Source organism: Rutilus rutilus (assembly GCF_951802725.1).
Source record: "Rutilus rutilus genome assembly, chromosome: 6".
Lineage (NCBI taxonomy): Eukaryota > Metazoa > Chordata > Actinopteri > Cypriniformes > Leuciscidae > Rutilus > Rutilus rutilus.
In genome coordinates, this window is record NC_140214.1 from 21,487,677 (window position 1) to 21,503,938 (window position 16,262).

Here is a 16,262-nt window from a genome sequence, read left to right on the forward strand (position 1 = left end):
CCTATTTTTTAAAATAAGAATTAGGATTATTTTAATAATTTAATTAAGATTGGATAGTATATGAATAAATGAGTATATGAATAAATGAATTACATACATACTATATTACATACAGAAAAGAGGGTTGAAGCAAAGGTTATTTCTTTAACATAATATTAATAAGATTATTGAAGACACGATTGGTCTTGTCCTCCAGATCTTGAGGATTAAAAACAAATCTTCATAAAAAGATGTAATATTTTTATCGTCTTTGGGGTTTTATAACAAAAGTAGGGCAAAAGTCACTAGAGCGACGGTGCTTAATCACGTGATAAAATAGAGGTCGTTGATTGGTTGGCACTTCATGATTTCTGTTTGGTGAACATTGTAAGGGCATTGAAGGAGCTGAGCTGCTGAAGCTGAGAAATAGCGATGCTTTTTAACAAGGTATATACGCATTTCTCTTGACGTATTTGCGAACAGTAACTATTTTGCATATGCATATGCCATTTTATTTGTTTCAAATCTAAAATCTGGTGAATTTGAGAGATAGCTAGCCTAACGCTAGGCTGTTAGATAAGCTGAATTCCTAGTCGACGGAACAACTAAGTTAGTCTACGCAGTTAAGAGATAATATCATTACATCTGGGATCATGAAGTTTTCGCAAATGTGATACGTTTATTGATTAATGTGATGAAGTTTCTGCTCTTCTCCTACGCGTAGTTTTTGTAACCCTGTCTATAAACAAAGTGACAGGATATAAACCGAGTCTTGACATACTGTACTGCAAATATTGCCTACAGTATCATACTTTTGCCAAACTCATTCTATATTAGAATTATATTAATTTAATTCGATTTTATTCAATTAAGATGACAGTGATTAAATGCAATACTATTGTATAGGTTAAATTGTGGATTATTTGAATGACGGAATTTTACCGTGGTAAATATTTAAAATTGTAAGGTCAGTGCAGACATTTCTAACGATCTGTATTTAATCATTGTCCAACAGGTTTTGAGGGCAGGTGTTCAGGCTGGACTCAGGTTTCAGAGTTCTGGCCCTCAAGCTAGTGCCAGAGCAGTGCCTGCCAGCTTGAAGGGAGCTCATGGAGGCTTCAGCTTTGGTATGTATGATCATCCTCTGATTATAATGTTACTTCTGCTCACTGTGTTTTCAAAAATGCCAAGGCACCATTACATCATCTCAACACACTATTCCTTAATTTAACAGAATTAACTGACCAGCAGAAAGAGTTCCAGGAGCTGGCAAGAAAGTTTGCACGAGAGGAGATTGTCCCAGCTGCCGCAGCATATGACAGAAGTGGTGAAGTAAGTTATTTAAATCTACCTGTCCACCATATTACATATTTTGATTTGCCAAAATTGTAATGGGTGATTTCCTCCTGGCAGTATCCATTTCCTCTCATTAAGAGAGCATGGGAGCTGGGTCTAATGAATGGACATATTCCTGAGGACTGTGGTAGGTACTTTAAGGTCCTAGCGTTATTGAGTGACCTAAAGGCTGATGCCCAAAATGATCATTCTGTCATCATTTACTTGCCTTCATGTCATTCCAAATCCAAACCTAAACCAAAAAAAAATAAAAATTCCATTAAGCATAAAATTCGATATTTTAGTAATCTACTGATTGTTAGTTTCCATGCAGTTATACCATAAAAGCACCATAAAAGTAGTCCATATCTCTAAAGCCATACGAAAGCTTTGTGTAAAGAACATCCTGACATTTAAGATGAAATTAGCTGAAATGCAGCGTGAAAGTCAAATGGAACCCTTATATGATACTTTTATGGCAGGGGTTTTCAAAGTGGTGTTTCAAAGGAGTTTGGATCAACATGAGGACACTATTCCTTTAATTCTGACCATGTTGGATATTGCAATATGTTCCAGGTGGAATGGGTCTGGGCATATTTGATGCCTGTCTCATCACAGAGGAGCTGGCCTTTGGCTGCACTGGTGTACAGACAGCCATTGAGGCAAACTCTCTGGGAGTAAGTGGAGTTTTAGGAGCTTATTTTTGAGTGTGATTCATTTAATAATTATATTAAATGGTATTTTTTTCCCATGCAGCAAATGCCAGTCATTATTGGTGGTAATGATGCCCAGAAGAAGAAATATTTGGGCAGAATGACAGAAGAACCTCTAATGTGTGTAAGTTTGTCATCATTTTTCTAATAATCAATATTTATGAAGCTTTCCCATAGAAATAGTAAGTACATAAATACATGCTTTTGCGTGTGACCGTGTTGACAGGCGTACTGTGTGACCGAGCCGGGAGCAGGCTCTGATGTGGCTGCAATAAAGACCCGGGCTGTGAAGAAAGGAGACGAGTATGTGGTCAACGGTCAGAAAATGTGGATCACCAATGGAGGAAAAGCGAACTGGTAGGTGAACTGCTTTGGATTCATAACTATTTTTGGGGCAATTATAAACCTTTTTGTTTGCATTTAAAGGTACTTCCTGCTGGCCCGCACAGATTCCGATCCCAAATGTCCTACTAGCAAGGCTTTCACAGGCTTTATTGTTGAAGCTGACACCCCAGGACTCCTGCCTGGCAGAAAGGTAAGAGCTGCTGACAACCGCAGTCTGATGCACTCAGACGATACTTAGACACTATATTAATACCACTTTGAGATTTTGCACTATTTGCTTATGTCTACATTCTCCTGTTTAACAGGAACTGAACATGGGCCAGAGATGCTCAGACACCAGGGGCATCACGTTTGAGGATGTAAGAATCCCGAAGGAGAATGTTTTGATTGGAGAAGGAGCCGGCTTCAAGATTGCCATGGGTGCCTTTGACAAGACCAGACCACCAGTAAATGTCCTTTTGCAGTTATTACTTCTAACAAATTGTAGTTGGCTAATTAATAATGCCATGTCAACCATATCTTGATGCTCTTCAGGTGGCTGCCGGTGCGGTGGGTCTTGCACAGAGAGCACTGGAAGAGGCCACAAAGTACGCTTTGGAAAGAAAGACTTTTGGCAAGTTTATTGCTGAGGTAGGTGTATGTTTGACAACCTAAACTGATGCTATGAAGTTAATACAGTAAATTCTAAAATAAATTTACTTAATTCTACAGAATAAATAATGAATAAGCTGCTTCTGTTTTCTGACCGCCAGCACCAGGCAGTGTCATTCCTTCTGGCTGAAATGGCCATGAAAGTGGAGCTTGCCAGGATGGCCTATCAGAGAGCAGCTTGGGAAGTGGATGAGGGCCGCAGGAACACCTACTATGCATCGATTGCCAAGGCCTTTGCTGGAGACATTGCAAACCAGTGTGCCACTGATGCCGTCCAGATCTTTGGTGGGAACGGTTTCAATAGCGAATATCCTGTGGAGAAGCTGATGAGAGACGCTAAGATTTACCAGGTCAGGATTGTAGACCTTTATTAATTTGTTCATTTTTAAAAATGCTAAAATTTGATTAATGGCTTATTGTCTGAATCCACAGATTTATGAAGGTACTGCTCAAATCCAAAGGCTCATCATCTCAAGAGAACATCTTGGGAGATTCAAACAGTGAACCTGGAAACCCAGGACTTCCATGCCAAGAGACATCAATAGATCTCAGGATTGTATCTAACAGATTGTAAATTGCCTACACAGAACTCACGTTGCCTTATGTCATATCAGCATGCCTTGCCATCTTTGTGTTTGTAGCGTTAAACAACTAAGTTGATCAAATGTTAAGCTGAACAAAGTAACATGGTTACATAGCTCTGTCAGAATTTTTTTTGTAACTATTACTTCCTCAAAATAAAAATAAATGATCGGCTTTGAAAAAGTGTTTGTTTTCTTGCCTGAATGATTGTGGCCAGTAGTAGAAACTGTATTATTGACATTTTAATTACAAAAGAAGTAATATTTAGCAGTGTCTTATATAATATATTTTTTTCGTGCAACTGTGTGACCTATGATTGGCCCCATTGTAAAAAATGTAATAAAAAGTGTGATACTCAAGAAGTAATGTTGGGTAAACAAGTAAAAAAATTAATTCTAATCACTTACTTTTTTTTTTTCTGAATGTGTATGATTTATTTGTTTTTATCACGATTTTAAATTTTATTTAAACGTCTACAATTTTGCTAACAGCGTTGCAAAAATGAATAAACTATAAAAACAGCTCATATAAAACTTGTTCCGTATGACAATCTATAATGTTAAGATTATGACAATAATCTGGGGAAAAAATGGTAAGGGCAACCTATATTGCTTTCTCCGCTTTGTGACATAATGAGTGAATATAAACGTCTGTCTAGAAGATGCGAATGCAGAATCGCATAACGTCCCCAGTAAATGCGTTTTGTCCTTCATGAGCACCCGTAGAAATGACGAGTAATGTGATGATGTAAAATGTGTGTGACTGCTGAAGTACGCCTGTAGTCCTCTCTTACTTCTCCGCCAGGATGGTAATGTAAAACACTACTTTGCTTGTATAGTTATTTAATTGTGTATCAAATAATGTTTCCCCATAAAGAAAGGGCATGCGATTGTGAAGAAAACAGCGTACATTAAAAGAGGAGAATAATTGCAGCATGTCATGTCATCCGCCCAGTCAATTCAGCACAGTTTCAGTCTGAGCTAAAAGGAATGTACCAGACTGCAGTTTTTGAGCTTATTGTCAGAAATTGATGACAATTATTTTTTCTTTCAGGGAACCCAGGTTAAAGACGTGATCATTAAATCTGATGCTCCAAACACTCTCTTCCTAGACAAGCATGCAGACTATATTGCAGCCTATGGCTCCAAGAAGGATGATTATGTAAGTTAATGGCTTATAAAAATGCAAAAAATGGTTGCCCTTCAATAAATAAATACAATTAGAGGCTAATTCCCATGAATTTGGCACCGGCTCCTTGCAGGAGTACACACTGTCAGAGTACTTGAGAATGAGTGGCATCTACTGGGGTCTGACAGTAATGGACCTGATGGGTCAGCTCTCTCGAATGAACCGTGAGGAGATCATAGACTTCATCAAGTCCTGCCAGCACGACTGTGGAGGCATCAGCGCCAGCATCGGCCACGACCCTCATCTCCTCTACACCCTCAGTGCTGTACAGGTCAGTAGGAATCGGCATATATATATATATATATATATATATATATATAATGTGCCGTATATCCAAGGAAAACTGCTTTCTGAACAAGAAAAAAATGTAGAGTGGGAATTGATTGGATTGTTGGATGGTTGTGGTTTGCTATTGGTTGATCTCATGTGAGTGACAGGTTGTCCCGCCCTCATGCCAGTAAACACGTCGTCATACACTCACCTAAAGGATTATTAGGAACACCTGTTCAATTTCTCATTAATGCAATTATCTAATCAACCAATCACATGGCAGTTGCTTCAATGCATTTAGGGGTGTGGTCCTGGTCAAGACAATCTCCTGAACTCCAAACTGAATGTCAGAATGGGAAAGAAAGGTGATTTAAGCAATTTTGAGCGTGGCATGGTTGTTGGTGCCAGACGGGCCGGTCTGAGTATTTCACAATCTGCTCAGTTACTGGGATTTTCACGCACAACCATTTCTAGGGTTTACAAAGAATGGTGTGAAAAGGGAAAAACATCCAGTATGCGGCAGTCCTGTGGGCGAAAATGCCTTGTTGATGCTAGAGGTCAGAGGAGAATGGGCCGACTGATTCAAGCTGATAGAAGAGCAACTTTGACTGAAATAACCACTCGTTACAACCGAGGTATGCAGCAAAGCATTTGTGAAGCCACAACACGCACAACCTTGAGGCGGATGGGCTACAACAGCAGAAGACCCCACCGGGTACCACTCATCTCCATTACAAATAGGAAAAAGAGGCTACAATTTGCACAAGCTCACCAAAATTGGACAGTTGAAGACTGGAAAAATGTTGCCTGGTCTGATGAGTCTCGATTTCTGTTGAGACATTCAGATGGTAGAGTCAGAATTTGGCGTAAACAGAATGAGAACATGGATCCATCATGCCTTGTTACCACTGTGCAGGCTGGTGGTGGTGGTGTAATGGTGTGGGGGATGTTTTCTTGGCACACTTTAGGCCCCTTAGTGCCAATTGGGCATCGTTTAAATGCCACGGCCTACCTGAGCATTGTTTCTGACCATGTCCATCCCTTTATGACCACCATGTACACATCCTCTGATGGCTACTTCCAGCAGGATAATGCACCATGTCACAAAGCTCGAATCATTTCAAATTGGTTTCTTGAACATGACAATGAGTTCACTGTACTAAAATGGCCCCCACAGTCACCAGATCTCAACCCAATAGAGCATCTTTGGGATGTGGTGGAACGGGAGCTTCGTGCCCTGGATGTGCATCCCACAAATATCCATCAACTGCAAGATGCTATCCTATCAATATGGGCCAACATTTCTAAAGAATGCTTTCAGCACCTTGTTGAATCAATGCCACGTAGAATTAAGGCAGTTCTGAAGGCGAAAGGGGGTCAAACACAGTATTAGTATGGTGTTCCTAATAATCCTTTAGGTGAGTGTAGAAGAGAAGAGATTTCCCTGCAAGATGGAGGAGTTATTTTGATTAAAGATTACGAGGGCTCATACTTTTTCCAAAAAATAATGAAGTGTACGGATTAATTCTAATAAATGCGGCAATATTCCTTACAAGGTGACCACAATGATTAATAAATGGCTGTACAAAAATTACTACACAGAAGTGGAAATTCAAGGGGGGGAATTTATTTTTATTTTTTAGATCCTGTCCTTGTATGATTGCATTAATGTCATTGATGTGGACAAAGTGGTGGACTATGTTAGAGGACTGCAGCAGGAGGACGGCTCATTCGCTGGGGACAAATGGGGTACGTTTATTTATGGAAATATATTTATAACTAAAGACAGAAAAAAAAAGATTATATATATATATATATATATATATATATATATATATATATATATAATCTTTTTTTTTCTGTCTTTAGTTAAATAAACAACATTTAAATGGTACATGACTACATGAAGGCCTGTTTTTTTCCTTAACAGGTGAAATAGATACACGGTTTTCCTTTTGTGCGGTTGCGACATTGGCACTACTGGTACTACTTTTGCATTCAATATTTTATCCAATTGCCTTTTATAGTGTTTCCTGCAACCTTTGAAGGTTTAAATACATATAACAAGACACATTTCTCTGTAGGGCAAGTTGGATGCTATCAACATGGACAAGGCCGTTGAGTTTGTGCTGTCCTGTATGAACTTTGATGGTGGGTTTGGTTGTAGGCCTGGTTCAGAGTCTCATGCTGGTCAGGTGAGATATTTTAGTTTTTTTTATACCCTTTTAGTGTATTTGTAAGAAATGCTCTGTCTCTCAGTCATGTTTTTCTCATCCTGTCTTCAGATTTACTGCTGCACAGGTTTCTTGTCCGTCACTGGGCAGCTTCATCAAGTAAATGCAGATTTGTTGGGCTGGTGGCTCTGTGAAAGACAGTTGCCGTCAGGAGGTCTGAATGGGAGACCAGAGAAGGTAAGATGTCTTGCAGATCATAGGTATTAATGAAAAATAACTTTAATTAAAAGAATAAAAACTAAATGGTATTATAGATGAAATGACATTTGTTCTCATATTTTCTATCAATGCTGGAAAGTATGATTTAATCTGACTTTTAACTATCAGTGCATTCTGCTCAGGAAGAGAGCATCTGATCCAGTCATTGTTGCGGGATCATAAATAGTATATCATGGTATAATTGTCTCTTTTAAGTGTTTTGCATTATATTGTATTTTGTATTGTCTGTTATTGTTTCTTTTCTGGAAATAAGAGTCTGGAAATAAAGTTGAATTGAGTACAATTTGTGGTGTTATAAAAGATGAAAACCTAACCTTATAGCCTATTGAAACTAAATACAAACAATTAAAATATATTTTTAATTATTTAAAAAATCAGATTCAATTAAATGTATTTGTTAACCTTAAAACTAACTGACCAAATAAATAAACAAAATAGAAAATAATGACATTTTCACAACTATGTCCTAGATACTATTTTATATCTGAAAGAGAATATACAACTGTGGATGATTTTTTTTCTTCTTTTTTCTAATTTCAGCTGCCTGATGTCTGCTATTCCTGGTGGGTTCTTGCGTCTTTGAAGATCATTGGCAGAATTCACTGGATTGACAAAGCGAAACTGCGCAATTTTATTCTTGCTTGCCAGGATGAAGAGACCGGCGGCTTCGCTGACAGGCCTGGAGACATGGTAAGCTCTGTGGAGTTTGTCACACAAAAATGTTTTGCTTGTTATTTCTATAGGACTTACCATTCTTTAATCAGATCTTATCAGTCTCCGCAGTTCATTGTTATGATTATAATGTATATTTTTCATTCGTTTTTCTGTCCAGGTGGATCCTTTCCACACTCTGTTTGGTGTGGCTGGTCTGTCTTTGCTGGGAGATGAGCAGATCAAACCAGTGAACCCTGTGTTTTGCATGCCCGAGGATGTGCTTCAAAGAATTGGCCTCCAACCAGACTTGCTGAGCTAAATTTACATTTTCAGTATGGCCGTTTTACACTTCTCCTTCACCTGCGCAGCCAGCCCAGTTTTAAAACGAGCAAACCGTGGAAAGCTCTCATCTACAACTAATGATCGGCACACCGCTTAGAGGGACCGAGGATTTTAGAAAAACATTGTGTGCTTTTGTTCAGAGATTTGTACTGGTCATCATGTAGGCGCAATATTACAGAACTCACATCCGTTAGTAGGCTTTCTTTCTTTAAAGATGCTGGTCGAAGAGGTACATCTGATATTATTACAGCTTTCACTGTGTATAGAAACATAACTTTATTTATATGACTAATTCAGCAGGTCACTTTTTGGTATCACAAGCATTTAGTCAATGAGGGGAGAGATCACTCACTCATCTCTGATGGCTTTTTCAAAGTGAGTATACATTTACATGTGTTACATCATACTTTTCATGCATGAGATACATTTTATGTCCAAATTCTCTTACTGTAGTTTGTTCACACCAATCATCAAGGTTGTGTTAGTCGTCACATCCCTAAAGCATTCATGAGAACTATTGTGCGACCGGTTTTCGGTTTGCAACTGATTTGGGAGAGAGTTTTGCTGTTGTGGTATGATTGATGAATTATTATTTTGTTCTGGCATTGATGCTAGTGTGTGAACATGCCTGTGGTGTGGGATGGAATAAATGTGATGTTAATATCAAAAATTCAAGTGATTTTGCTTCATTAGTGTAATTTGGATAATTCATTGTCAGGTGTTAATCTGTTGATGTTCATCACCCCTAGAGCTTCTGACACTGATTGTGAAGAGATTTCGGTGGCCTGCTGTTACGTGATGTTCCTCAGTAGTGCTTGTACGTTTCTTTGCACACTGTAGGTTAGAAATTTGAATCAACCTTTCAACTGAATTGATTGCCAGTTTTAGTCAATCATGCTTTCAATGAATGTCACAAATTTTCTTATGATGTGTTTTCTAATATTCAGTTCAAAATAGGCTTTTCATACAGTGCTTTTCAATTTGTATTCAAAAAAATAAATAAAAAATTCTGTAAAACTTTCAAGTAAATGAGCACGTAGTTGGGAAAAGTGAAGAGGCAATCAATTCAGAGTGTGTGAAATCATCAGGAGAGCAGCAATCTACAGATCCCTGACTGATATGCAGAAACAAACAAGGGTTGTTAGGCTACGCTGAAACCCCACCGGCTCTCATTACAACCTGTTCAGAGTGCGACTGCGAGAGATGTGCCCTCCTGGCACTCGTGTTGTTGTTACACAACACCATACACTGCCTCTGTTAGTTTTATTAAAGGAACACTCCACCGTTTTTTGAAATAGGGCTTATTCACCTTCTTTCCTACATTTAGATAGGTGGGCAAATGCATTTTTGTCTCAGTGCATGCATTGTTTTAGTTTGACAGGGTCGGCCCTAGCTTAGCTTAGCATAATGAATGGAATCCTTTGTTGCCAGCTAGCATGTCATGAGTAAAAGTAATATATAAAATAAAATAAAAAAACCTAATTATTTCTTGTGGCCTGCGTTTTCACAACAAGTACAAATAGTGATGCAGATTAACACTAGGCGATTTCCTATCCAGATATTGACTTGGGACTATATTAGGGGGAAGCACAGGCGAAGCACTGCTACTTGGGCTCAGAGATATCACGCCCAAGTAGCAGTGCTTCGCCTGTGCTTCCCCCTAATATAGTCCTTAATATATAAGTCAATATCTGCCTAGGAAATCGCCTAGTGTTAATCTGCATCACTATTTGTACTCGTTGTGAATACGCAGGCCACAAGAAGTAATTCGTTTTTTTTTTTTTTTTATATATATCACTTTTACTCAGGACATGCTAGCTGGCAACAAAGGATTCCATTCATTATGCTAAGCTAAGCTAGCGCTGACCCTGTCAAACTAAAACAATGCATGCACTGAGACAAAAATGCATTTGCCCACCTATCTAAATGTAGGAAAGAAGGTGAATAAGCCCTATTTCAAAAAACGGTGGAGTGTTCCTTTAAGACATTTGGATCAGTTTTGACAATTAAAAAACCATAACACCAAAAGCATCGAAACCGTTTTAAATGTAATCATTTTATTTCAGGCAAAAACATGTAATTTTGTAAATAAGTCATTTTTGTTACAAACTAACAAAAACTGGGTGTTGATTCTATTAACACACTACAAGCCAAATATTTTTAAGCATGGTAAAGGTTTGGAATAGTGATTCTCAATAAGGCTAACTTTTTTATTTTATTTATCAGTTTCTCTGTTGTTTTGGTACATTTCTCAGATCACAAATGAAATCCTTGCAACTGCTTGTTCAACCTCCACATCACCTATTGTCACTTGTGCACATCATAAAAGCAATTTCTCATTTGCTTAGATACATTCACGCAGTTGATTATGTACAATTTCCTTTAATCCCTCCCTTGTCTAGCTTATGCTACTCTAAGCAATGATGGAAACTTTGTATTTTTGAACACTTCTTACGTTCTTTGCCTCTTCATGATGAATTGCTTGCTGTAAGGGCTGATAAAGGCGTCTGCTAACTGACTAAATGCAATTGTGTTGCTGTATGTTAAAAATGTGTATGTAATGCAAATAAGGATAAGAGAAATGTACCAAAATTACACAAAAGTTATTCTTAATTTACATCCTACAAAACACTCAAAATAAATATTACATTAAACTGAACTATATTTAGTAATATTACATTAAAATATTTTTTTGGGAGTTTATTTGTATTACAATAAAGTACCTGAGGTATAAATCAGCTTAGATAGGATCTATTGGAAAGATAATAATCTTGGAAAGAGTCAGAAAGGTTTAGAACCACTGGTTTATGTGACAGGGATACAAAGATGTGCTTAAAATGCATGAGTCTGTTTGGTTTCTCTAATGAAATAAGTTTGCTCTGGAGGTAATTCATAGCTAATGTTTACTCACCTGTAAATGTTTGGCTTGCTTCATGAATATGAGATTTACTTGATTATGCTAAATTAATAAGACATGGGGAAATCAGTACATTAACTTTGCCAACATAATCTTCAAACGCGGTCTTTTGTTTGAACCATTTTTTTCATCCATTAGAGAGAGAGAAAAAATCCAGCTCTGCATTTGTGTTATAATAAGAAAAACAAGCCACGTGGAAAGACATCCCATTAGCATCAGCCTCTCTGACAGACACCTTTTTCAAGTAGATAAAACAAGTACATCTTTTTCATGTCTGCGCTTCTTTTTCAAGCCTGGAAACATTGCAGAATGATATTGATGCCTCTATTGATGACCTGAATGTAGGGCATTATGTCTATCCGTGCATGAAGTGTGAATCAGATAGAAAGGAACTGAATCCCTCAGAGGATGATGAGTGAGTTTCATATAATAGTGTGGAAAGATTTACCAATCAATTGCTTATAAATTCAAGAACCCATAGCCTATAAAACAAGGAATTGATTACTCTACTTTAGGATGATGGTTATCATCGTTATCTGACGTGTTATGTGAGTCTTAATGTGCTAGTTCTGAGGATCCACTGTAATATTAAAATAATAAATTATAATGTTGGTTTATTTAAAGTCAAACAGAAGAACTAAACTACAGAATGTCACACGTCACACCTGAACTCTAAAAGCTCTGACACAAAGTTAGACACCTTTTCCTCCAAACCCCTCTGCTTGTTGTTGCTCACCATATCAGCATTTTGAGAATGATTGTATTCTTTGATGAGCAGATCAAGGCTGTGCTTAATGGCTGCTTTAGATATGTGACTTCTGCCGTTGTCCATGCCATCTTTATTTTGTAAGCATCTTGACAATGACTTGCTGTCTTGGACTTGCTGCTGTATACCCATATAACGGCAATGGTGTTCAAGCAAAGGGTTCCTCAGTCTTGGAGCAGGACTCTTATGAAGAGTGACTTTTTGTCGTCTTTGATGCACTGGTTTTGCTCTTCTGTCAAGGGTGAAATGTCTAGGAGTCGAGGAACTGTTCTTCAGATCTGTCTCTGCGATATATGAAGGGCTCTTGGGCAAACTCCTCTGAGGACATCCATCACTTTTATCCTCATCTTTTTCATTGCGTTCCCTTAAGGAGAACTCAAAATGAGACAATGAGGCTTTTAAGTAATCCTTATTGTTTTTTACATCCTTATGTGGTGCAATGTAAGTATTAGTGTTGGATTTTTTATACGTTTGTAGAGTCAATGTATGATGTTTGACTTCTGACAGATCCTTTTCACAATCAACAGAGGTTTCATCACCCAAACCGTCATGCTTCTGGCTAAACATGCGTTTGGACTTCACTGAGTCACCGCTTTCAACATTGAAGTCAATACTACCACATGTGTTTTCTGTCTTGGATTCTTTGCAAGTCGAAAAGGCAATACTCACTGATCTCAGATGAGCAGCGTAGGCTTCATGACAATATCCGCTTATCAGGTTTATGTCCATCAAAGTCTTTTGAAGCTCTTGTATTTCTTTGTTGATAAAAAACATCGATCTCCTGTGATCTCTGCACAGAATTTCTCGCTCATCCATAAACCTTTTCATTTCATAATAGTTTTTGAAGTGTGCTCTCTGTAGATGTTCAACTCTCGATGTGTTCGCTTTTCTCGCTTTCAGAGAGCTCATGCCTCTGACAGATTCAACATGTAATGAGTGTTCAGGAGCCTTGAGACGTATGTGTTTGTGTTGTACCTCAGGGAACTGTTGGATGTGCCGCAGAGATACAGGAATAAGAGATTGGTTAAAAGGAAATAGTCCATCCAAAAATTACAATTCTGTCATTTACTCACCCTTATGATTAAATTATGATATATATTCTTCCGATATTGTGAAGGATGTTGATAACAAAAAAATTTGGTCCCAATCGGCTTCCATTACATGGACAAAAGTTGTAATGTAAGTCAATAGGAACTGAAACTCTTTGGTTATCAAAGGTTTGGAAACCTTTTGTGTTCACCAGAAGAAAGAAATGCACAGGTTTGGAAATACATGATGAGGGTGAGTAAATGATGACACAATTTACATTTTTGGGTGGACTATTCCTTTAAATATTTGAAATATGAATCAAAAGTAAAGTTCTGTGAGAGATTAGCTTTATATGTGGCGGGAATGACCTTTGACATTACAAATACGGAGAAAACACTCAACAGACCAAGAGTAGCTACTAAAAGGTCTCATTCACAAGGGGGCAGCAAACGGCTATTTTTCATGAGGAAATCAGCATGTAACACGTTTCTTATATTGAGTCTAACATTTCATTAAAATTATCTAAAATTATTATTACAAATGACAGCTTAAGGCACATCATGCTGTGATACAGACAGAATATGTCAGACATAAATCTTTTACTCACTATTTATACTAGCCATCTTAATCATCAGTAATAATCATTCTGAATGCCTCTAACATCAGCCTCAAACTGGCGGTTTGGTTTGCATTTGCAGCACCATCTCCAAGCCTGCAAATCTTGCACTGATGCTTTTCTAGCGCATGTATTTTTTATCATAGTCTACATTGCATAAAATATTCAGATAGGACATTCACTTTTCTGAGCCCAGCCAGGCTACTGATCCCTCACCTAATAGTTGGATGAGCATCCAGGCCAAAGCCTAGCCGGTATCAGCAGACACCCGCCTGAATGTCAAGTCATGTATGACCATGACTCATTCCATCCGTCCCGCATCCGAAAACACAGCGTCAAAGCAATCACATCTTAAATGTCTGTGTAAAAATAAGCTGAATAGCTTCTGCTAAAGTATTAAACATGTTTAATCACATTTTTCACGGTTTAGGTAAGAGATTTCCTGAGGCTGGTCTTTCAGGACATTGGACAAAATAATCCAAAATTATACAGCAGGGCTAAAAGCTTCCCTTTAAAGGGTTAGTTCACCCAAAAATAACAATTCTGTCATCATTTACTCACCCTCAAGTTGTTTAAAACCTGTATGAAGTTCTTTCTTCTGCTGAACACAAACACAAAAGAAGATATTTAAAAGAATATGGGTAACTAAACTGTGGATGGTAGCCATTGACTTCGAAAAAAAGATTACTATGGAAGTCAATGGGGCTTATCAACTGTTTGGTTACTGACATTCTTCAAAATATCTTCTTTTCTGTTCAGAAGAAAGAAATTCATACAGGTTTGGAAAAACTTGAGGATGAGTAAATGATGACAGCATTTTCATTTTTGGGTAAACTATCCCTTTAAGGAAAGGTTAATGTAATATTTATAATAATAAAACAAAAATAAAATTCAATTTTATTTAATATAGATGACGCAACACAATCTGTGTGGGGCAAAAAATGGCAAAAGGAATTTGTCAAATTAAAAGGTATATGTAAATGGAGCTACATGTGCACTCACTATAGTGATATAGTGTAAATATAGGGGAATATTGGAAATAGCAATATTTTTTAACTAATGTACTGTTTCTGTTTTGTTTACTTTCATAACCTCAAGTATTATTTCAAATCTGATATATTATTTTGCTTTTAGTACATTATGGCATACATTATTGTACAGAAGTTGGGGTTGGTAATATATTTAAATATTTTTGAAAGAAGTCTCTTATGCTCACAAAGGCAGCATTCGTTTGATTTATCTATTGTCAGTATTATTATTATTTTTTTTTTTTATTACATTTTATGAGTTATAATAGAAGTACAAATTCTATAAAATGTATAAATTAATGAATAAACACAATTCAATAAATGATAATCAATACAGTAAAATAAAAATACAGTGACACAGTAATATTGTGACTTATCATAACATTTAAAATAACTGTTTCCTAGTTCATCATTACTCCAGTCTTCAGGGTCACATGCTCCTTCAGAAATCATTCTAACATGATGATTTGCTGCTCAAGAAACATTTCTTATTATTATCAATCACGAGCAAGCACCACGCCACAACCATGAATGTTGGAGAATTATTTATTGAAGAAAGCTAGGGATGAATAAGGAGAGGAGGAATGGGAAAGGGATGGTAGTCAGGTTGATCTGGACATCTGGTGTTGGTGGCCTGGAGACTCAGAGTGGGGGCATCATCTCAGTTAAATGTAGGCCGAGACCCCCTAAAACAACCTGGAAGGGGAGAGAATAGGGGATGGTATGATGGTTGAATCATGGATGAGAGAGAGAGGGAGGGGAAGGGAGGGTTTGAGACAAACAGTATTGTAACCTCAGTTAACTAGTTAACTCCCTATGTTAAAAACAGTTGCTTACTATTTTTGTGGAAACTGCGATTTTTTTTTTCATAAAAAAAAAAAGAACAGCATTTATTTGAAACAGAAATATTTTTAACATTATAAATGTCTGTCACTTTTGATGGATTAAATGCATCCTTGTTGAGGAAAATTATTAGTTTCTTATAATTTGCTGATTTAATCACCTTGAACAAAAGTGAAAATCAAATCATACACAGGGTGTACTAAAGCTGTTTTTTATCTCAAAATAATGTCTTAATATCAAGTATTCTCTTAAGCACATCATTTTCTATAATGTTCAGTTACATAAAGTTACTTAATCAATCTTTAGATACTGTACAAAATGGATCAAACTTTACAGATCAGGAAAATTTAGCAGTGCATAGCAAAACAAATACGTTTTTAGATATGTGCTGTGTTGTGTTTTGTTGTCGTTTGAGAAAAAAAATCAAAAAGGCCTTTTAGCACCTTTAGCATTAATGTCTGCAGAGATCATCTAAAATATTTCATCTAACATCTATTCTATACAAAGCTGAGTCAAAATGTTACTTGTCAACTCTAGACAATGCATCTTTT

The 16,262-nt window shown here is 37.1% G+C and overlaps 2 protein-coding genes across 2 annotated transcripts; both read left to right on the forward strand.

Annotated features, from left to right (window-relative positions):
* The first annotated feature begins 305 nt into the window (after window positions 1–305).
* Window positions 306–3,791, forward strand: acadm (acyl-CoA dehydrogenase medium chain). The gene is made up of 12 exons (XM_084410405.1): window positions 306–426; window positions 995–1,106; window positions 1,214–1,311; window positions 1,393–1,462; window positions 1,891–1,991; window positions 2,071–2,151; window positions 2,254–2,384; window positions 2,454–2,562; window positions 2,678–2,818; window positions 2,907–3,002; window positions 3,125–3,373; window positions 3,456–3,791. Exons 1-12 carry the CDS (start codon window positions 412–414, stop codon window positions 3,525–3,527), a joined length of 1,275 nt encoding a protein of 424 aa, XP_084266531.1. The 5' UTR covers window positions 306–411; the 3' UTR covers window positions 3,528–3,791.
* Window positions 3,792–4,285: 494 nt separating this feature from the next.
* On the forward strand, window positions 4,286–9,533 carry rabggtb (Rab geranylgeranyltransferase subunit beta). Its single transcript, XM_084411534.1, has 9 exons — window positions 4,286–4,413; window positions 4,659–4,766; window positions 4,867–5,064; window positions 6,707–6,812; window positions 6,994–7,046; window positions 7,148–7,258; window positions 7,349–7,474; window positions 8,057–8,206; window positions 8,349–9,533. The coding sequence occupies exons 1-9, from the start codon at window positions 4,411–4,413 to the stop codon at window positions 8,487–8,489; spliced, it is 996 nt and encodes a 331-aa protein (XP_084267660.1). The 5' UTR covers window positions 4,286–4,410; the 3' UTR covers window positions 8,490–9,533.
* Window positions 9,534–16,262: the final 6,729 nt, after the last annotated feature.

Excerpts from the sequence above, each read along its gene's own strand:
- acadm (XM_084410405.1), top strand. Across the intron at positions 1,463-1,890 it reads ACATATTCCTGAGGACTGTG|GTGGAATGGGTCTGGGCATA; the intron begins GTAGGTACTTTA and ends AATATGTTCCAG. Across the intron at positions 2,152-2,253 it reads CAGAAGAACCTCTAATGTGT|GCGTACTGTGTGACCGAGCC; the intron begins GTAAGTTTGTCA and ends CCGTGTTGACAG.
- rabggtb (XM_084411534.1), top strand. Across the intron at positions 4,767-4,866 it reads GCTCCAAGAAGGATGATTAT|GAGTACACACTGTCAGAGTA; the intron begins GTAAGTTAATGG and ends GGCTCCTTGCAG. Across the intron at positions 7,475-8,056 it reads TGAATGGGAGACCAGAGAAG|CTGCCTGATGTCTGCTATTC; the intron begins GTAAGATGTCTT and ends TTCTAATTTCAG.